We start from the raw sequence: 22610 nt of genomic DNA on the forward strand, positions 1-22610 counted from the left end.
TGTCGTCTGCAAACCTGTGGACCTATTGGGGCTGTATGTAAACTGAAGTGGATCTAGGGTGACCGGTAAGGTGGAGTTGATATGATCCTTGACTGAAGGACTCACGTCAGCCATGGAGAAGGAGAGGGGGTGGTGCTGTCCTTGATAGCAGGCCACGACAGTGGCAATGTATTGTCCTCGAAGCGGGCAAAGAAGGTGTTTAGTTTGTCTGGAAGCATGACGTCGGTGTCCGTGACGTGGCTGGATTCCTTTTAATAGTCACAGCGGGTACAACATCTCCAATGCACTTCTTTATAAATGCACTTACCGAGTCAGCGTTTAGGTCAATGTTTTTCTCTGAGGCTGACCGGAACATATTCCAATCCGCGTGATCAAAACATTCTTAGTGTGGCTTCCGATTGGTCGGACCAGCGTTTGATGGTTCTCGTCACTGGTACATCCTGTTTGAGTTTCTGCCTATAAGACGGAAGAAGCAAGATGGCATCATGGTCAGATTTGCCGAAGGGAGGGCGGGGGAGGACTTTGTATGCATCGCGGAAGTTAGAGTAGCAGTGGTCGAGGGTGACATATTTATTTTATTTGGTCTGTGTGTGTGATCTTCTACAGAGGTGTGTGTTTCTCATGGTCTTTCCTCTGCTGTGTGTTCCAGACGAGAAGCCTGTTCAGGAGGAGGACTGGGTGGTGTGCCAGCACCCTGAGTGCCCTGACCGTCGACAGGCCTCGAAGGTAAGACTCACATCCTGGGATGGGCCAGTCAGTTAGGGATTATCCCTTTGAGCCTGATTCATTGAGCCCAAATCATTATCAAATAAATCTACAGTGAGGAGAGATCAGTGTGTAACTTTATTTCATTTGGATTGTCCGTTTGGACAGAACTCGTATGCTACACGAGGTCCAGCTTGACCCCATAAGACCTTTACCCTCGTAAAGGTATCTAGAATATTGAAGCTCTATGGTGAGGTCCCGCTACATACAACCTGATTAGGGAGAGACTCCTTTTCTGTTAGGTGTTAAAAGGGTACGAGGCGTGAGGCAGTGTGTCTGGCCACTAGACTGTGAAAGGAATTATTCCTTTGAAGCGGCTGCTTTCTGAAAACAGGACCGTAGCCAGACGGCCAGATGAACCAAAGCAGTCTCTGTCTGGTCGCTCGGCTCTCCCCCAAACGGTCCACTTCACAGGAGCCCTTTCTCTCAATCTGGATAAGATGTGTTTCACCCTCAGTTTCTGTGACCGAGCAACCGGTCCCTTTCTTTAACAAAAAATGGAAATGATGGACTGGAGTGAAAGAGGGGAAAATAATAGAGAGAATTAATGGAAAAGAGCACAAAGCTAGGGAATAAAGACAACACAACACAGGGAAGGAGAGTTATCGACAACCAGGCTAGTTCTAGCAATTCTCTGTTGCAAAAACGTATAAGGAAGTTAAGGCACAAGGAGAGCTGGAGAGATGAACCTGAAGTAGCTTCAGTCTCTTAGCCTCTCTTCGGCTTCACACGTTATTGGGCAGATCCGTCCCTCCCCTCCTTTCCCTGGGTGATAGAAACACTACTACTGTACATCGCTTTTCTCCTGCCCTGCTCGTGTTATAACGGGCAACAAGGATCTTCTACAGGCCTTTTAGGATTTTGTTTGTAAAAGTTGAGCAAGAGCCAGTGAACGTACACAGTGGGTGAAGTGTCTACGTCGTGTGTCAAACTCAAGTCCTGCAGGCCCATTCAGGCTTGTAGCCAGTTGGTTTGAGTAAACTTTTTTTTTTTTGTATCATTTTTTTCTACCAGGGAAAAACAACCCTCTGTCTACATTGAAAAGACTAAAACCATATCAAAACTGTGTAGAAATGATAATGGACCTATATAATAATAATAATTTATACAGTGTCTTCACTTTTTCCACGTTACTAAGAATCACCGAAACCAAAGCTGGATAGTCATGGAGCATCGAAAATTCCAAAAGCGATGGATAGAGGACTATTGTTTATATATTTTTCTAATCAGTGTGTCCCTTCGGACCTTGGCGAAGACCGAATACGACCCACAGACAAAATTTGTTTGACATCCCTGGTCTACATCGTGTGTGTGTTGATCTGTGCACCGGTGGGAGGAGGGGAGTTCATTTGGGACTAAGCCTGTCCGACTGACGCAACCCGTCTCCTTGGCCGAGGTCACGGGCTGACGTTATGTAAGGAGATTAAGACGAGGCCTGTTAGTTATGGGGACTGGACTGGGATAGGAGCAGGGGAGGACTGAGAAGCTCGCTGGTGACTGGACTGGGATGGACGGGAGGGAGGGAAGCCTTGTTTTCAACTGCAAGCAACAGCCCTGTCCCAGCCTCAAATCTCTCCCCCACTCTTCTTCTTTGCTGCCTTTTTCTGTCTGATTTCCATTTAATCATCTACATCTCTCCAGTCGGTTGACAAACTCGTATATTTCAGAGGATGGCACAGCAAAGCCTTGTTCCCTCACTTGTGCTAATGTTGTTTTCAGTTGGCAGACAGAGCAGCAGGGAAATGTCCATGTCTCCTGTCTGTGACAGGTCTGGTCTTAGTCAGCAGGGGGCACTAATGAAGCAGGCCAGTTATGCAGCAGTCCCATCTCTTCTTATTACCTCTTGTTGCGTTTCACTCAGATTGCCTGCATTGCATAAACGTTTTAGACATGATTAGAGCTTTTTAAAAATACACTTTGTATAATATCCCATGTGGTTTTAAATGAACTCATCAAAGAAGCCATTTGACTCCGAACAGAAACATTCAACTTTTTACATTTCATTTTAAGAGTATTTTAAGGAGCTTGAACAAACCCTTTGAACTGAGCTGCTTTTGGCAACAGGGAGGGAGAGAAGGGGAGATAGAGAGTCAGTCAACTGGACTGCAGTCTCTTTCCTCACGTTATTTCTCCATTTTTATTTGAAAGTGCTTGGTCTTTATAGCTCTTCCTTTGGTCCTACTTCATAGTATTATAACCGTTCCATTCTGCGGTAACTCAGCGCCCCAGAGGCATTTGTGAGTCTGTTCCAGTCACCGCATGAGACACGCGCCCTGGCGTAGCATTAGTCAAGTTCACCTGTCCAATAATTCACTGAGTACATCCAGGTGTCCCATGAAAGTCTGGTACTGACACGACCTACTATAGCTGTCTACGAGTAGAGTCATCATCACATTACTTAACACTACCTGTACTGAGGTTAGGCTTGGATAACTATTTCATGTGTTTTCCAAAGGGTTTGTACCATAGTCGTATAATAAGCTCATTGAAACCTTTGTTGTAGGTCTGGGACTGTTCAGGCCGATAGCTAGGCCTTTAGTTCTGAGTTAATACTGGACTGCCTGACCATGCTGTGGCGGTTAGCAGCAGGGCCGTGCATGGACCTTTCAGGGGGCCGGTGCTCAAAATGAGTTCTGATTGACAGTTACAGATATGATTGGTAGTTTACATTTACATTTAAGTCATTTAGCAGACGCTCTTATCCAGAGCGACTTACAAATTGGTGCATTCACCTTATTTAGACATGATTGACATCAGGAAAAGAGGGTCAACTGTCAGCTGATCATTGATGTTGATGATGGCTGTAAATCTGTGATCTTGATTGTTTCTACTGATTGTGATACATCTTCAATGATTTTAAATAATAACTTAATAATATTGATCATCTTTTAATTCATGATGTGTGGCTTGTGTGGATATTTTTGTATATGGAGGTTAGCTAGAGTCTAGACTACCTATTCAGTGCTTAATTTGTCATTTGTGCCGTTATTGTGCCGAAAATCTCCCCCTGCAAGAATCCCCTCCCCCCTCCCTCGTGAACGCGCACACACTCAATTCTTCATTGCTGCGACTTGCTTGCTAGTTGCGATTTCACTAGTATTGTCTGCAGCTTTCGGTTTGGCTATTTGAAAAGTGTATTAGTCTATAAATAAACCAAAATTCTTTATCTCCCCCATGTCTTATTCGACTAGTAGTTGTTCTGAAATGTTTATTGCGGGGGGGGGGCGCATTTTATTGCCTGTCCAAAGCTCCCCCTTCCATCTTGGGACTGCAAGGCCTGGCACACTTCAGAATCATTTTGGTAGCTCATGTTGACTAGTAGTGTGTCACAGAAAGTATTTGACTCTGGCCACAAAATTTAAGGAAATTAGAAGGGGGGCCATTTTCTTGCCTGCCAAAATCCCCCCCCCCTTCTAAATTCCTTAATTTTGTCACTAGAGTCATAAACTTTCTGTGGCACACACGACTAGTCAACAGTGTGGAGACGAATGGATTCGGTTCAGTCAGTTGTCCTGATAGCTGGCTAGCTGGCAACAACAGCAGCATGGCGCTAGTTAAAACTTGTAAAAGAAAGTGATGTTTATTTTGATGGGCCAGGGAGAAATAACTTGTAGTATCGATCACCCTCTGGATGTCACCGTGACATGCCAATTAACTAACCTAGCGACAAACCTTTGCCAATGAATGTTGTATCAAGGTGCTTGCCAACGGGAGACGTGATTTTATTTTGAATAGGATAACAGCCTACACAAGAAATAACTTGTCAAATTGGTAGTAGGCATTATCCAAGATAGTCTACTGCTCAATGGGGAGAGTTTGCGCTGCAATCCGGCAACACTACAATATCGGGAACAGTGTCCTTCTCTCCCACTTGCGTGTAGCCAATAACAGCCCACAAGCTTAAACTAGCTAGCTGGGAAGGGCTCATCAGGATCACTGACTGAACCAAATCCGTTTATATGTCATCAATTTGGACATGTGGAGTGTCCGTATAGCCTCCCCCTTTCCGGTTTCACTGACTCACGCAATGATGCGCAGCTCACTCGCCAGCAATGGCCGACATGTTTGTGCCAAAAACACACTGTAGCGACCCACACAGACAGCTGTGCGTTATGTGTTATGCTGTTAGTTGTTTGTGTTGTACGTACCAGTACCCAGTGTTCGCGGGGTCCGCCATGCCAATCAACCTGCTCTCTGCCAATCACTGGAATGCCTGGAATGTTCTGATGTCGGGCATCCTGGCGGTTGGCGGAGTGGCGTGGAAGGGGGTTGGGCAGGGGGATGGAGCACTGGAAGTTAAGACCAGGTTTAGCCATTGTACTCTCTCTTACGTCTGGCCTTCACAAGAGAAGGTCACGGTTGTTTTTATAGGGTATCCTTCATTTATTTGGCGTGGGCTACGGCCAAACGGTAGCCTGTGTGAAGTTGGGTTAATAAACCGTCAATTCGTAAACTCAATTCTCTATCTGGACAGTTGTTCCTTTTGTGATCTAGTCAGGTCATTGCAATACCTTACTCTGTAAAACAATGTTCGCCCAATAGGCATATTTGGAAGTTGATCAAATATTTTGGTAGCTTACAGCAGATAGATTCCAACCTGTTTTCCTGCGATTGGATTTGAAATGAAAGGCCTCTCTTAGCTGCATGCTGTTAACCTTCAGATGTGCTGCTTGTTCCCGACTTCAGGCTTATGCCTTGTTATTGGGCTACACACAATCTGCAGCTATTGGTCTTTTGTGGCTAAATTATAGGCCTAGTTGTGGTGTAGAAGGCTATTCTGAATTATTTCATGTATTTCTAACCAGACAGCAGTAATTTATATTTATTTGGCAAATGTATTTACATTTGTCAGGGGTGCTGCAGCCCCTCCAGGACCCTTCCCGCGGCTATGGTTCTAAAAGGAACTGGTGATCAGCCAACCAGACTGAATGTTAACGATGATGCTAACCAAGTGTTACGCTTCTGTGGCAGCACTGTTGATATTTAAACTAGGTAGATGGCTACACACTCGACCGGTGAAGCCATGTATTTTTGAATCCCGGGCGGGTGTGCCAAACTCCATGCAGGACAGACTGGGAGAAAGGCACAAGCGTCGCACATGAGCTCCATATAGGGCAGATCAGGGGTCGGGGTGGGGGGTGTCGAACTTGACGAAGTCACGACGACTTGGGGGCAGTGGGCTCAGAACAACAACAACAAAAACTGTTTACAAAAAAAAAAGAACACACATTATACCACCCAAAAGGGAACTGGGTGGGATGGCAAAGGGGCAGGTGCTTGGGCACAAGAATACCCTGACTTGTGCACCTGACTGATTTAGTGGCAGCATTCTTGGCACAGGAAGGAGAAGAGGCCAGTCTGAGCTCGCTCTGTAACAGGTCTCCCACATATACAGTTAATTACACCCCCCCCCCCTGTCTCTACGGGAACGGGACAGGACCAGACAGGCCCCGAAAGGTGTGGGTTCTCACGGCAACGCGCCCCTCCTAGTACAAACAGCTGCAGGGAAGGTGACGGAATGGAAGGGTGGATGGATGGAAGGGGAGAAGTTTCAACCAGCTGACTGACTTCTATTTCTCTCTTTGGTTTCATTGGTTTCACTTGGATGGTTTTGACCTTTTTATTCCTGCCCCTTATATATTCATTTGATGACTAATATCTCTCTGTTGTTTTTTTGGAAGTAGTGACACTATTTGGAAGTAATATTATCCACCCTTTTAAAGCGAGTCACGAACGAAACAGTCCCTTGAACTTCCAGCGTGGTGAAATAATTGTCTGAACAAATGCAAAAACAACACACAACGTCACGCCGTCAGCTATTCAACAATCATCTATAGGGTGACTGAAACCCAGGTATTGAGGTACAGTGGTAAGCCTGAATTCCTTACCGAGTTACCTAATGATGCTTCCCTTCCCTGCTTGGCTCTCCTCCGGCATGAGTCTGGCTCTAGCTGCCTCTTGGCACGGACAGATCAGAGGACTATTTAAAGCAGCTGTGCACATCCTTTTAATTTTCATACGGCTCGTTCTCCCTTTCCTCCCCCCTCTTTTTTTGTCCTGGTCTAATGAGGAACAGTCTGTTTTGAAAAGGTCTTAGGCATGAGGGCGGCCAACACTGGAGCATGATTTATAGATATACTGTCAATAATTCGAGGTAAAATGATCTAGCTGTCTCTCTGTCTGTGTGCGCGCGCTCGTGGGAGAGAGAGCCTTTGTGTGTGTTTGTGTGTGTGTGTGTGTGTTTGTGTGCATGTGTGTTTGTGTGTGTGCGTGCGCGTGTGTGCGTGTGCACGTGTGCGTATATACCTTTGAATTTGCATTGAAAGTAGACCCATATTCTACGTGCTCAGAGCCCTGTGTCCTGGTTGTCTTTGGCTGTTGATTTGTGAAGACACATACTTCGACCATCCAGTAAGTGATTTAATATTGCTTGAAGCAGGAAAATATGTACATAACTCATGCTTGATTGTCATCCAAATATTCCTCACAACTTGTATTGCCTTTTATATAACAAGCGGCAAAATAAATATAGCTTAAGTAGACCCGTTATGAGTCGTAAGGAGAAATAAGCGAGCACAGAGTCTCCGATTGGGGTTTCTTAGCAGGAAAAGGAAGGAAGGATTACCTCATTTTTTGTGTAAGGAAAGTTTTCCCTGTATGAGAAGTCAAAGGCTTTTGTCACTAATGGCACCCTATTTCCTATGTAGTGCTACGTTTGACTAGGGCCCATAGGAGTCTGTTCCAAAGTGGCGCACTACACATAGGGAATAGGGTGCCATTTCAAATCAAATCCAATTTTATTTGGGACGGAGCCAGAACCACTCCGGCTGGCATGGGTGGGATTTCTGCTGTGGTGGTACTGTGATGTTAGACTACTAAGCAGGATTTGGGCATTGGGATTGCTCAGGGAAAAGTAGACTAATGGGTTTTCAATGTGAAGTACATAGTGGAAGTTAAGAGCAGTGTTTTTTGATATGCCTGTTAAAGACTGGAACTCCTTCTTCACACAGAAACCAATAATGCTTATGATAGTGTTTTATATTCATTTCAAGCATTTTATTTTTTTCTCTGGACATGATTTATGGAAACGTACCTTTTTATAGAACAGAATTGAAGTATTTCTACGGCATAGGCTACATCTCACTTCTGCGATCGCGTGGTTGAATTGGCCGAGGACATGAAAGCATTTGCGATCTGGAAAGTGATTTCACCCCATAAAGCACAGGCCTACTGTGTAATCTCAATGACACACAGAGCACATTTGAAATACGTTAACGATCAAATTTTCCACTCCAGTGGATGTTCTACTCCAGGTAGTATGTAATATTCCACTTCCGGTAATCGTACGTGACGTCTACACACACACACACACACACACACACACACACACACACACACACACACACACACACACACACACACACACACACACACACACACACACACACACACACACACACACACACACACACACAGAGGGTGATTGGGTAAAGACACAGTCTCTGCTGGTGGCTATAGCCAAGCAGGAAGCCGTGGGTGACGTACAGACCTATACCTAGAGTCACAGTTGGCCTCATGCAAGCTTCAACAAGCTTTTGACTCCACAGAACTCCCAACGCACCGCCATCATCGTCTATTAGCCAATCGACCTCTTTCTTCCCATACTGTATTTTTCTACCATTCCCTTGACGTTCAAACAAGGGGTTGTTTCCGAAGTTCTCACGTACGCAAATCGCTTAGGCGGTCTTCCGATGGTTAATCGTTCTGAATGACGGTGGCAGATTTGATCGCCGTTGTGTTTTTTTACTTGGGTTTCCTTGAAATGAGTTTAGTAGTGACCCCATCAGTCTTGGGTCATTCATTTTTCAATCGTGATTGGCGAGACAATGAATGATGCAAATGAAGGCAGTCATCAGATTAAATAGTGCTCTCCGTGGAGATACTTACCTTGCTGGGTAGTAGGCTTGCATCAAAAAAACACGACCAATTTCACAGCAAAACAATGTCACACATGTCATTGAAATGCGGAAAGGAAAGGGGATTACCCTGTATGTATGGAAATTAGACCTAAGGATTTGACACAAGTGTGTGTGTGTGTGTGTGTGTGTGTGTGTGTGTGTGAGAGACACGTGAGCCGATCTGTTGATTGTCTTATCAGGAAGGTATTCAGAGACAGGAGGTACCCATGAGATGGTGACGCCAACCCCAAGCCATGTGAACCTCTTTTAACTGGAAGCAGGCAGTGGAATAACAGGAAGAGGGCATCTGACTGGGCAACACCAACGACCAACCGACACTCCAATGGAAATGGCCTTGGGACGACAGGGAGTCGGGGACGACCAATGTAACTGGCTGGTTTTTCAAAGTCTTCTATAACGAGGCTCGCCGTGGCGTAGATGGTGGGTTGAAACGACATAACATTCAAATCCCTCCTCACACGTGAAGCTCTGCTCTTCTTCATGGCAAACCAAACTAAAGCCTTCATGTGTAATTACTGGTTAGGGCTAATTTCTGAGGGAGGGAGTCAGCAGGATGGTTGAAACTAATTAACGGTTTAAGAATGACGGTCTTGTCTGAGCCTTCAATTAGGAAAAAGGACCCGTGTTCTCGAGAAAATCTCCCCAAAATCCAAAACATGTTATTATCGCGGATACGCCGAGTAATAGTAGGCAACTTTTTTTTTGTAAATCAGTCAAATGAACTCCCAAACCAGACTCCAGCCCCTGGAATTTCCAACAGAATTTATGGTGAAATAATTAGGCTACATGTATCATTTTTTTTATTACCCTTCTCGCCCGCTCTTTACGCTCTACACACTTATCTTCCTCTCTGTTTTATCTCTTTGTCTCCTGAACACACCTTGTGAAAGAATATCTGGACTTATCGGTCCGGGGGGGGAGTAATGCCAAGGTCCGGCAGCAAGGGAGGGTCACCTCTTTACACAGAATACATTCCCCTTCTCCTCCCCAACAATGACACTGCCACCACAGACTAATCCTTCAGGGTAATTGCGTGGCTGCCGCCCCATCTTTTAAACACAGACTGCTGTAATTGAGGTTGGCAACGGCGGGTGGTGGGTTGGGCAGGGGGACCCGTATGTTGACTTGTTTTGAAGAGGAGAGATTAGTTTGGGCTTCCCATCCCGGACAGAACTGACCTCTCTCCTCCCCAGGCTGTGCCTCCAGGAAGTCTCTCCAGCCTCCCCTGCAGCCATGGGACCCCTGAATCTTTTTTTCAGAGTTGGCTAATTGTAGACTCCTCTAGGCTTAGGTTGAATGACAAAAGAACAGAGAGCAGTGTACTGGCCCATGTTTGTGGACAGGTTAGCACAGTAGACTGTGCGAAGACATGGGGTCATGAGAGAGACAGTCATTTTGATATTTCAGCCACCAGAAGTTTCAACAATATTGAGGTCAACTTCCGTGCCCATAGGATTAGAATATTCCAATATCATGTCATCAACATTGAAATCATATACGCAAGTGACTTATTTTAATCTGATATTGAAAGACGTAAGCAAGTGCTGTTCTCTAGCACTGCTTCTTACACTGTTCCCTCCCATTGACAACTTGTTTTACTATGTAGGAAAGAACCACTAAAACGCCGCCTCTTTTTCCTGTCAGCTCTTTTTAAAGCACAAATACACCGTCCTGCGTACTACTCTCTGACCTTGTGCCACTGAGGGGTCAGGGGTCAAACACAGGGACAAATGGGAGGGAGAGGTGAATACGGAGCAAGATGCCCATGATTAGGGAGAAGCATATAAATTGTGGGTAAATCCAGTTTTAGTCATTCAACTACTGTGAAGACGGAGGGGGGGGGGCGACACATGAGATGTTTAGAATAAGGACTGGTTTCGAAACAAGTCAGTGAGTCAGTCCAGGATGTGTGTATGCTGGTAGGTCTTTGAGTGGAGGGAGAGGTTGATGGTGTAGATGGGGGCGGGGTATCGCAAACACAGAGACAGCTCACATGTTCATGCTCAATCTAGTCTCGTCTGTCAGGTTGTCCTGTGGTGTTCTACTACCTTGGAGCTCTTCCTGCTCATAGAGCTCTAGGGACTTTAAAACACTTTCTCTCACGCTCCCTTACTGACGGATGAACAAGATTAGAGAGAAGCTTCCATCGAGGGTGGGATTTTAACTTCTGGTCTGCCTGCTACCGACAGTTGTGACCTTGGAAGTATTTTGTCACTTACCCATCGAAACTGAGAGATTATTTTCGGGGGAACCCTTTTTCCCAGCTGTTTTTTTCCCCCTTCAAACTGGAGGTGAGTGATCGAGAACATCCTTACCCCTCTCACAACCTCTCCCGCTGCGTGCATTAGTACGGAGGTTCGGTGAAAGGAACCCAGCATGTGTGTGTTATTGTCTGCCTAGGGTTGTGTGGGTTTAGGGTTGATCTTACATTTTGGTTCACAGCTGGGTGTAATCTATAGGGACAGGTGGGAGAATGGTCTGGCAAAGGGATATCATGCCTGAACTGAGTAGATGCACAGCCAGGGTGAAGCTGAGTGATATGTTGTTCCTCAGTGAGAATGCTAGTGCAATGCACCATTCTCTTTATGTCTTGACTTTTAAAACCCTTTTGTTCCTCGGGGAGCATAGGTCACCTACAAACTTCCTGGAGCCTTTTCAGTCAGCCCCCATGTTCTCCCATCTACACTGTTCCTGCCTGCTAGTGATGGTGGCGTACACACAGACATCAATTGCAACGTTTGGGGGCCTTTTTTTAAGTCTCTTTTTTTTTTGTTTTTTTGTCAGACGTCAGCATATTCTACATCTGCTTCTTATATCAACAACCCAAGATCCTCAACAGCACACGCCAGCCCAGCCAGTGCCCCCCCCTCCTCCATTTTCTTCATACCAAATTTAAAGTGGCTTACCAACTATTCATTTCCAAGTCGAAATTGGAACTGCCTGTGTCCAAATCAGCAATTTGTCTCTAGGAGTTTCCAGCAGTTCCCAAAATTATTTTCTATTTCACGCACTTCCTCTTTTTTTGGGGGGGGGTCGTGCACATCGCCTTCCTGCCTATCGGTCTCTTTTCCTTCCCTGAAGCTATGGATAGGAAGCCTGGTTGCATCACAGTCCAGCAGTTGCAGCCTGAGAAAACACTCGCTCCGTCTCAGTGCACTTGACTGCGTTAGAGCGGAGACAGACCAGCTGCCGGTGAGTGGGTCTTCAGTTTTCTCATGTGGCCACCCCAATAACTCTCGATGTTTGTGTGTAAGGAAAAAGTTGTCTCTCGTTTTGCCTTCGTTGACAGTTCAGTGTCTGAGGCCAACAGCAAATCTGCAGTTTTATGATTGGTTAAAACAATTTTTTTGAATGCCTCTGCGTATATATGGTATATCAAATGGGTATAGGACAAAAGGCTTGGCTTCACCGTTCAGGGTGGTCTGAGTCTCTTCCTAGGTGAAGTACGAGCCTATTTCTCAAGGTGTGGGTGTGAAATCATGCTACATGTTGAAACACACTTTTGGTGGAATGTTTCCTTTATAAAAAAGAGAGGCTATTTCCTGTAAAGTTCTGTGAGATGGATGTCCTTCAGTTTATCTCTGTCCTAGAACAGACAATTCCCAAACTCTACTGTACATCCACTGACCAAACACAGCTAATCAAATGGACCGTTGACTATTGACGACGAGCTGTTTCTTTTATTTTCTGTTTTTTTTTGCCACTGCGTAATCATGTGGTTTGTGTTGGAGACTGCTATATTCTGAACTGATGTCAGGTTCCCTCTCTAGTCCGGACCTGTTTCCCTAGCGTACTCTCTACGGTGTGTACATCTGGAAAAGTCAGTCCTCTCCTAAGACTTACAGTAGGAGATGTGTCATAGGTTTGTCATCATTACCACACTCCATGTGGTTCCCCCCCCCAGTCTGCCTGACAACTCCTTTTTAAAATACATTTCAACAGATGACAAGTTAGTTTGACTAATGACTTTCCCACGGATGGGATCAGATTTCAGGCCTGTTTGGTTGGGAGTGTTCAACCCAGCCTGGGAAAAATTACATTTACATTACATTTAAGTCATTTAGCAGACGCCCTTATCCAGAGCGACTTACAAATTGGTGCATTCACCTTATGACATCCAGTGGAACAGCCACTTTACAATAGTGCATCTAAATCTATTAAGGGGGGGTGAGAAGGATTACTTTATCCTATCCTAGGTATTCCTTAAAGAGGTGGGGTTTCAGGTGTCTCCGGAAGGTGGTGATTGACTCCGCTGTCCTGGCGTCGTGAGGGAGTTTGTTCCACCATTGGGGGGCCAGAGCAGCGAACAGTTTTGACTGGGCTGAGCGGGAGCTGTACTTCCTCAGTGGTAGGGAGGCGAGCAGGCCAGATGTGGATGAACGCAGTGCCCTTGTTTGGGTGTAGGGCCTGATCAGAGCCTGGAGGTACTGAGGTGCCGTTCCCCTCACAGCTCCGTAGGCAAGCACCATGGTCTTGTAGCGGATGCGAGCTTCAACTGGAAGCCAGTGGAGAGAGTGGAGGAGCGGGGTGACGTGAGAGTGCATCCGGTTGAACATCAACATTATTTGACTGAATTTAAACTGAAAAGCTGCAAGCATTTTAGTACAACACTAGAGAAATGACCTAATCTACTTCACTAATACCTGTGGCATTGGCCTGAATGACATCATATCCTTTATCATATATACTGTATATACATCAAGTACCACAAGCGAAGTAAAATCTGAAACATTTACAAATATTTTTTAAAAGATATAACACCTCACGGTACAACGGGGCCTGTGAAGAGACGTGCGCACACACACATTGTAATATTGTAGCTTTGTAGTGATGGAGAAGCGATGTAATGTTTTTGTTTATGATGTAGGCTGTGACGTTTTGTAGAGATGTGGTTGTTTTAATCCTGTTTGGACCCCAGGAACAGTAGCTGCTGCCTTGGCAATAAATACAAATACAAAAAACAATGTATCCTGTCAACCAGACACCAGTCACTCAGCCTCAGGTGTGGGCTTGGATGTTTCACTCTGCCAATCATCTCCTCATTACAGATCGAAAACAAGTCTCCTTACAGTACAAGCCTTTATACATGAATCATCCCATGCGTCCCAGAAACACATGCCCGCTCACTCTGCCCTAGCTTTGAACGCTCTGATACAACAAGTGCCTCTGTTTTGAAGAGTTCCATATGTGTTTTGAAGAAAAGCAAACCCTTCCACAGTAAGGGGGGGGGGGGGGGGGCGTTAATAGTAAGGAGACACGCCAGGCTAGCGTTGTGTAAGACCTCCTGCTTTAAAAGCTCCGGCCTGGTCCTGGCACTCTCTCAGAGCCCAGCTAGAGAACCGGACCGATGGCGGGAGAAGAAAGAGAGAGCGCGGCGGCACTGTTCTCCCCTGCCTCTTCTCACAGACTCACCCAAGTTTATTTATTGAAAAAGAAATGGTCAGATCTGGCCCAGTCCTGACCCGGGTCTCTGATCTATCCCTTTGATCTCATTTATCCCTCTACCCCCCCCCCCCCACCACCTCTCTGTTTCCACCCAGCCTACCAGTAGCAGCCAGAACTAAACGGGTACAGTCAGTGGTGTAGTGGTGCCTGGAGAAGTGGGGTTACTCTGATTTGGCCCCAAAATGTCCCGTTTTAATGACATGCACTCCGAATTATCTAAAATGCTTAAACCACATCAGGAGACTACTTTAAAAAAAAATGTATTTAAACAAATCTGACATTTTTTTATTTTTAAGTGTACTTACCCTTTAATTTAAGTGTCAGGCACCTGACATCATTCTGACAGGTAGGCATGGGCTACTTTGTAGCTAGTTAACATTTTGTTCAAGTATTTGGGAAAGCCTTTCCATCTACCCATCTAAATATATATAGTGATGCTAGTTATAGGCCTAACCGCCTGTTAGGCCTATAATTAGCATCACTATATATATTTTTCTGTTCCTTAACTGTTTGAAACCTAGACTTTTTACTTCATATATGAGGCGTGTCCTACCTTGCTTCAAAGTAGCCTATAGCCAAAGTCCCACCATAGAAACGTGGAGGCAATTATTTCACAAAGGACTTTCTTTCATTGTCTTCCAGCCAAAAGCGTGATCCTTGTCATATTATGATAGTTGTTTCATCCTTAGATCTCCCCTCTCTTAATTTCTCATTCTCACATATGCGTGGGATTTAGTGGGATTTTCCACAAATTGCATTTTGGAACATTTGCGCTGTTCTAGGCCTACTGCCGTGTGCACGTTGCTGCATTGAAAATGTGAAGAAAAAAATTGTCTATCGTAATTTTTTTAAGCTTAACATTCTGATCTGCCTTTATTAATTAATACGGTGTATACCTCCACTACACTATTTATTATGACACGTACCCTGGCGATTAAGAAGTGAGTATACGCAACACCCACTGAAAAATAGGTGTGTGTGTGCGGCGTATACCTGCGTTTATCCTCCGCTACATCACTGTGTACACTGAGGCTACAGCGTGTGATGTTTAGGACACCAACCTCTAGAGTGAACCGAGGGGGGGGCCCCCCAGTCGCGTGCTCAACTCCCAAGAGGGGCATGAAAATGTGTTCTCAGAAAATGGTAACTAAAAGTAATGATGGCCTAGATGGCAGGCCTAAGAAGAAGTGATTTAACTGTCTTTTTGATGTAACGCAGACTCCCTGGGTATTTTAGTGTTTAGCATTTGCGTACCAATCCATCATTCTGAATTAAAACCATGATTGATACAATGTCCCAGTAGTACAGCTGTAGCATTACGGTGAGTGCTGGCCACCCAGGCTGAAGCTGTATATTTTCTTTTAAGTGGTGTGGAGAGAGTCTCTCCCACGCAGCTCATTGATAAGTTGTAAGGCATGCCGACGGAGTCAAGAGTCTGAACACAGAGTCCCAGAACAGACCAGACCAGGATGGGAAGGGTTAGAGAGCGGAGAAGCTTTTCAGGTCTGGGACATCTGCTGTGGCTTTACCGAGTTAAAGTTCATAATAAGGAAATCAAATTGGGCTCCCGAGTGACGCAGCGGTCTAAGGCACTGCATCTCAGTGCAGGAGTGCAAGAGGTGTCACTGGCGTCACGAATCCAGGCTGCATCACATCCGGACGTGATTGGGAGTCCCATAGGGCGGCGCATAATTGGCCCAGATCGTCCAGGTTTGGCCGGGGTAGGCCGTCATTGTCAATAAGTTAAATGCAAAATTAAAATCAATTATAAACAATTCATTAGGCCCTAATCTATGGATTTCACAAAACAGGGTAGCACTGCAGCCATGGATGGGCCTTGGAGGGCATAGGTCCACCCAATGGGGAGCAGTTTATTGTCCCCAGCACAAGGTGCACCTGTGTAATGATCATGCTGTTTAATCAGCTTCTTGATATGCCACACCTGTCAGGTGGATGGAATATCCTGGCTAAGGAGAAATGCTCACTAACGGGGATGTAAACAAATTTGAGAGATTAGCTTTTTGTGCATATAGAACATTTCTAGGATTATTTAAATTTGTATTTCAGCTCATAAAACATGGGACCATCACTTTACATGTTGTGTTTATATTTTTGTTCAATGTATTTGATTAGTTAGACGGGAGTGAGTCTGACACCAGTGTATGAGGGAGTCTGAAGTCTCTACTGCCTGTCTCGTTTGAGGGTGTGTGAGTGCACACAGTCTTACTATTTGTACAAGACTGTACACGACTGAGTCAAACCAATCATTTGTGTGTCACTTTTGCGTGTGTTGTGATAACGTGTCATCCAAGGTCGGTAGACACCAGTCGAGCCTCATTTACGGTCAAAGCCCGGGGGATTGTGTGTGTGTGTGTGTGTGTGTGTGTGTGTGTGTGTGTGTGTGTGTGTGTGTGTGTGTGTGTGTGTGTGTGTGTGTGTGTGTGTGTGTGATTCAGTACGTCTTACGTATTTAAATGACTGATGATGAGAAGGTATATCAGCTTTAAGGTAACTAACGCTAAAGGGTGAACTCTGCTTTAAGTTGCCAAATCAAAGATGTCTAACACGTTAGTGCCTGGCCTTGAAGAGATGTTTTAGTGTGGGGGTGGAGTGATGTTATTGTGGAATAGTTCACTGAAACACTGCAGCACACTATCAACTGACTGCAGTGTTAACAAGGCACACAGTAAATTACTGAAAGGAAGGCTTTATTAGAGGGCTGTAGCCATATCCAAATGTCATCATGACTGTTTGGGCTGTGCTCGACCCAGCTAAACACAATCATCTGTCTTGACTGAACGTTCGTCATAGCTGTTCAGTGGTGTGTTGATTTAGGCTGTGTGTGTGTGTGTCTGTGTGTCTGTGTGATGGCTGCTGGAGACTGACTGTATATGGATGACCCAATGGAAGATGGGAAGGGAATTTAATTAGCTTTGGGTGTGGGCACCAACAACGTGTGTGTGTGTGTGTGTGTGTGTGTGTGTGTGTGTGTGTGTGTGTGTGTGTGTGTGTGTGTGTGTGTGTGTGTGTGTGTGGAGCAGTAAACTAAACACAATGGCCCTAATTTCTCTTTCACATTGTCTCTCAATAATCAGTCTCCTTCCACCAATATCCCATCCTGACAACTTTGCTCCAGTGAGTGCTATTCCACCTTTCACTTACACACTATGACATTGTACAGGCACTCGTTGCAACGTTCACTGGAACTATCAACCTTATTGCAGGAAATGTGTAAACGCACACACACACACATACATAGATGTTGGGATTAGGTGTGCTCTGGCAGGACAGGCTGTTCAGATTAAAGCCAGTCAGTCCGGGGGGGGGGCTGGGAGAGAGACTGTTGTGATTGATGCAGTGCTGTTGGCGGCCTTGCATTTTATCAGTATTTTCCTAATGACGAGGGGGATCAAACCTTATAACGCCGACCATTTTGTGTGTGTCGCTCGGGCCACAATCATTGTTCCTCCTTCAAACCCGCTGCTAATCCCGTTGACTTGATAACACGTGTCTGGACACACACACACACACACACACACACACACACACACACACACACACACACACACACACACACACACACACACACATGCTCCCGATCCCCAGCCAGCTGTCATTTGACCATCATCCTCCTTCAAAGTCACAGTGCACTCTGTAATTGGCCCATTAGTACCAGTCACCACCAAGTGTGCTGTGCTCTCATCTTCACCCTCAGGTGACCTATTGTTGGGAAATACTATCACAACCCAGTATCAATCGCTAAGATGAAATGGTAACTTGAATAATTCAACATTTCAGTGACAAAGCCTTTGAGTCTTGTCCTCTGAGTATGTTCAAATGTAGTCTGCCCCCCCCCCCCCTTCCCCCAATTCTTTATAACAAAACTCTGACAGGTTTTGGGACTGAATGTGTGGCTTTTTGTCCAGGAGAGAAGTCATAGGAGAGTTTTCCTCATCCGAGAGGTGACACGTTTATGTGTGTTGGGTCGCCCAGGCAGCAGATACGTTCAGCAGCTTCAGTCCCGACAGGAATGCAGCTGCCTGGACACCCGGCCCATGCGTGAGTTGTTGGTTACCTTGCTGAGCCCGCCGCTGTCTAAATATGGCATCTGATTTGCTCCTGTTTCACCCGTCTGAACACACACACACACACACGTCTGTCTCCACATTTCATTAACACCATGTCACGTCTGTTATGTGGTTGTTGAGGGAGAGCTGTTGGGATACAGGGGGCTGTGTGTGAAATGACTTCTGAGGGCAAAGGTTTATTGTTATTTCCAGGAAAACAAATTGAAAGCAGTACACTTGAGATTTCCTGACATGCTGATGTTGTTACATAGCACAATGTTTTGTATTTTATTTAACAGCGAGAGAGAACAGAACGAAACATTCCAACTATGGATTAATATAACTAGCAATATACCATCATACCAATGTTTTGGAATGAATGGAGAAAGGCCTTTTCTTTTAAGTTGCATTTGAATCTCCCATCCAACAACCAGAGACATGCTTCATCTAAAAACTTCAAAGCACACTAAACTTAATTGTGCTTTTGGAGGGGAGCGTTTCATGTGCCTATTACAGTAAACAAGGGTCTCTCTCTCTCTCGGTCTCTCTCGGTCTCTTTCTGTCTCTCACTGTCTCTCTCTCTGTCTCTCTCACACTCACATTCACTCGGTCTCTCTCGGTCTCTCCCTAGAGAGCAAGCTGTTAACCCTAGACATGTGTCTGCGTTAGGGTGTAGACTAGAGGTCCCGGGGAATAGAAAGGAGGAGCGTTAGAGGACCCTGCCTGGCTGTCTTGGAAATGAGGAAGGGGCCCCTGGTCTAATCTCAACCCTGCCTGCCTGTCGACGGAGCGTCAGATGGCTCTGCCAGAGCAAGACCAGCCCAGTCCACTGAGCCCAGATTAGGGGGCTTTGGACTTCTTAAATCTGCTTGCGTATTATTATTATTATTTTTCTCGTCCTTCTTCACGTTTATCTCTATACTAGGTGGGACTCGTTCCTTGGCTTGGCCAGTCTTAACCTCACAGCTACTCCTCCCCCCGGCCCCCAACCAGTTCCTCAAAATACTTACTGGTACTTAACCTGGCTAGACATTGAGAAGTATGGATTAATTAGGCAGCTTGTGGCTGTTTCCGGTGGGAGGGAAAGGAAAGGACTGTTAGTTAGCGTACTGGAGAGGTGGTGGATTTTGTAGCTGAATGCCTGGGTGCTTATTGGCCTGGAGATGGAGCCTGACTGTATGTCTGGCTGGGGGACAGTGCTGCTCTCATCCATTCAGCTGGAAGGTAGGTGGAGGGTGAGAGCACAACAGGGGCATATTCCTGTACGCCTCAATTCACTAAACCAAAGTGTTCTTGACTGTTTTCCAGGGATTTAAATTACAGCTTAATGGCCCTAGCACAACATATGGTATTATCAATGTTTGTGGATAGCTGGAGTTGACATGCCGCATCTTTGTGTTGACAGGTGCTTTATATCCATGCATGGAATACAAAGCCTACAGGTGTATTTATTGGCTTGTCAACGTAGTAAGAACATCCAACAGGGCTGTGTGATTCTTATTCGACCTGCGTGATTGGTAGCTTGTGGGAAAAAAAACTTGGTGTGTGTTTTTTTTACACGCATGCTGTGCGCTGTGTGATACTAACCTCCAGTCCTGAGCAGAGCACATCGAGACAATGACAGGAACTACATTACCAGGACCTAAATTGTCTCTCCCCAAACGTCCTCATTCCCTGTATAGTAGTCGGTCTGGGTTTTCGTGGTGCCTGGGGAGGTGAAGAGGCTGGAGAGGGGGAAACCCCTACCCATGTCCTCCACCCCCTGGGCCAGGGATGCCACCCCCTGGGGCTGCTGTCCTCTGGAGGGGCTGGTTGAGGGGGAGGTCTGTCTGGGTCTGGCCACAGGTGGAGAGGGCCTAATCCAGCTCCCTTCTGCTGTCTGTCTGCCTGACTGGATGGCTGACTGGCTAACTCTAGTCAGAAGACCTCCTGTGCGCTGTGTGATATCAAACTGTGTCTGCTGCTTCCGTGCCCCTGTGATGGTGTAAACAATGGCTTGTGTCCTGGAGCAGTAGTCTGTCTGTCCTGCTGATGTAAATGTGTCGTTATACTGTGATCTGTCTCTCTGTTAACCTACTTGACCTCCCCGGGGAAATTGCGAGCTCGGGGAGGAAGTGTCTGGCGCGCGAGGCTACTGGCCAAGTTGATTGGTACATCTGCTGTGCTGACCCTCACCCCTCTTTCTCCCTCTCTCCAGGTGTGCCACCACCCAGAGTGCCTGGACCTGAACAACAAGAGCCCTCTTCACCTTTGTGAGTCATGTGACTCCCGCTGCCACCCGGAAGACACAGAAAACATGCACTTTGACCGACACCCCCGCTTTGACCTGCAAACCCAAGGTACACAACACTACCCACCGCAACACGTACACACCCAGACTTCCTCTCCACGACATTTAGTGCCCGATCCTACACTCGGGTCAGGTCATATGCAGGGGTGGGAGTAGTGAATTAGGAATTGAACTACATTTTGTCGTAGCTTGGTGGTAGTTTAATACATTCAAATCTTTGTAGAGTTTTCAGTAGTTAGCTTCACCACTTACATGGCAGAAAAGTAACTTACTTCTTTTCTTTTCAAGTAGGCAGTCATTTCCTTAATTTTTCAGCATCAGACCTGCCTAATTCTCACTTGAAACAGTTTTTTGTGTTTGACAGACTAAATGGCACATTCTGTCAGCATCTGAATCCAGACTGTTCTGAATTCCATCTCTTCTTGCGATTTTGTAGTCTCTGACATTTCATAATTGGACATGATCATTTTTCACGATGTAGTCTCTTTTCGAAGTAACTATATTTTTCTTAAGAGTAGCTTAACTTCCTCCAGTGTGAAGTAATTGCTAGCTTGGTAAACTATTTTTTCAGAGTAGCTTCCCCAACACCGGTCGCATGATAGGTCAGGTCAAGGTCCCCAGAGCTGCACTTGTATCGAAACTGTTGACTCAAAGAAATGTATTTTGCATAAGAATACATTCTAGACCATCTTCCTGTTCAACCACTTGACTTCCTCCACCCGGGATTCCATTATTATTATTATTTTTCAACTGTGTTCATTGTAAGATATGAAGTTGAACTCATGTGTTAGTCGCGACTGCCTTCCACAGGATTGACAAACGCTTAGAATGCCCTTTTAATATTTAGTCAGGCTAGATTAAACTGGAAGTACCTGTGCTATTAAGACAAAGTGTTATTAAAAGATCTCTAACAGATATTCTGTGTAACCCCCCCCCCTGAAAGGTTCCATCCTGGCCCGGAACGTTTCGACGCGCTCCTGTCCCCCCCGCACCAGCCCCCCCTCTGACCTGGAGGAGGAGGACGAAGGGGCCAACGACCGAGGGTATGTCACTTCCGTTATGTCAACGATCCAGACATCATCAGTTTGTCTGTCTGTCTGTCAGCATGGCGCTCGTCGTTTCGGTTTGAAGGAGAAAATGTACGCTAGACGAGTGTCTAGGGGAGTCATCTTTGACGACACTGCTCTATTAATATACGATAGTTGTGCTTGTGTTTAGTGTTGACCTGTTATTCCATAGGTGTTTCATTACGGGAGTTAATATGAGAATGATTTGTTCAATATTTGTGTCAATTAATGTGCAAATGACTGTTGTGTCCCCCCCCCCCCCCAGGGAACGTAAAGCTGGGGGGTTGAAGTTGGTGAAGAAGAAACCACGGCGACGGCACACTGACGTGAGTATTGATGCAGGGGTGCAACGTAGAAATACACCCCTTAGGAAACCACATCTCTCTACCTCAGTTCCTAATAGTATTGGGTCAAGTCTGTTGGTCTGAACAGAGCTGTCTTGTTGTATGTGGTAGAAAGTTGTAGGTTGTATGATGATCACAGTGCCAACATGATTGCAGGCTTCATGCATCTCTGAGGTCGCGTTAGTTCTCTGTGGCAGCCAGGGAGTGATATATATCATGGTCTCCGACAGGCCGTTTCTGAGTAGTCTTAGCCAGCCTGCTTGCTAGTAAAGGGCCTCCCTGTGCATCTACTGAGAAAGAGATCACTACGGCCGTTCTGACTAAGCTCTTCAGTTCGACGGCCCGTTAACTTCCAATGTGTCTGTCGCCCCCTGCAGGATCCCAGCAAGGAGTGCTTCAGCCTCAAGTTTGATCTGAACGTGGACATTGACACAGAGATCGTCCCCGCCGTGAAAAAGAAGACCCTGAGGTGAGAAACAAGGCGGCCGGGGGAGTGGTGGGGTCGTTATGAATGGTTTGACTAGGTCTGTAGGGCAGGGATCGTCAACTAGATTCAGCCGCAGGCTTATTTATTTTCTTGAGTGGACGGTCAACATGGAACATAATTACAAATAATTTGTGGATTGCAAATTGACAGCAAGAAGCCCAAATGG

At 45.8% G+C, this 22610-nt stretch overlaps 1 protein-coding gene across 8 annotated transcripts in view; it reads left to right on the forward strand.

The window, feature by feature from the left end:
* Window positions 1-22610, forward strand: part of LOC124046014 (pleckstrin homology domain-containing family G member 5-like) — a 68859-nt gene that overhangs the window by 22681 nt on the left and 23568 nt on the right. For 5 of the 8 annotated variants that reach the window (XM_046365923.1, XM_046365921.1, XM_046365927.1 and 2 more), the window contains exons 2-6: window positions 650-726; window positions 20454-20595; window positions 21490-21589; window positions 21879-21939; window positions 22335-22426. In XM_046365923.1, the coding sequence (XP_046221879.1) occupies window positions 650-726; window positions 20454-20595; window positions 21490-21589; window positions 21879-21939; window positions 22335-22426 (472 nt within the window). Of the gene's footprint in view, window positions 1-649; window positions 727-10771; window positions 11036-11828; window positions 11937-20453; window positions 20596-21489; window positions 21590-21878; window positions 21940-22334; window positions 22427-22610 lie in introns of those variants that run through there. The other 3 variants (XM_046365925.1, XM_046365924.1, XM_046365926.1) reach the window with 3 other exon arrangements.

This window comes from Oncorhynchus gorbuscha, linkage group LG10 (assembly GCF_021184085.1).
Source record: "Oncorhynchus gorbuscha isolate QuinsamMale2020 ecotype Even-year linkage group LG10, OgorEven_v1.0, whole genome shotgun sequence".
NCBI lineage: Eukaryota > Metazoa > Chordata > Actinopteri > Salmoniformes > Salmonidae > Oncorhynchus > Oncorhynchus gorbuscha.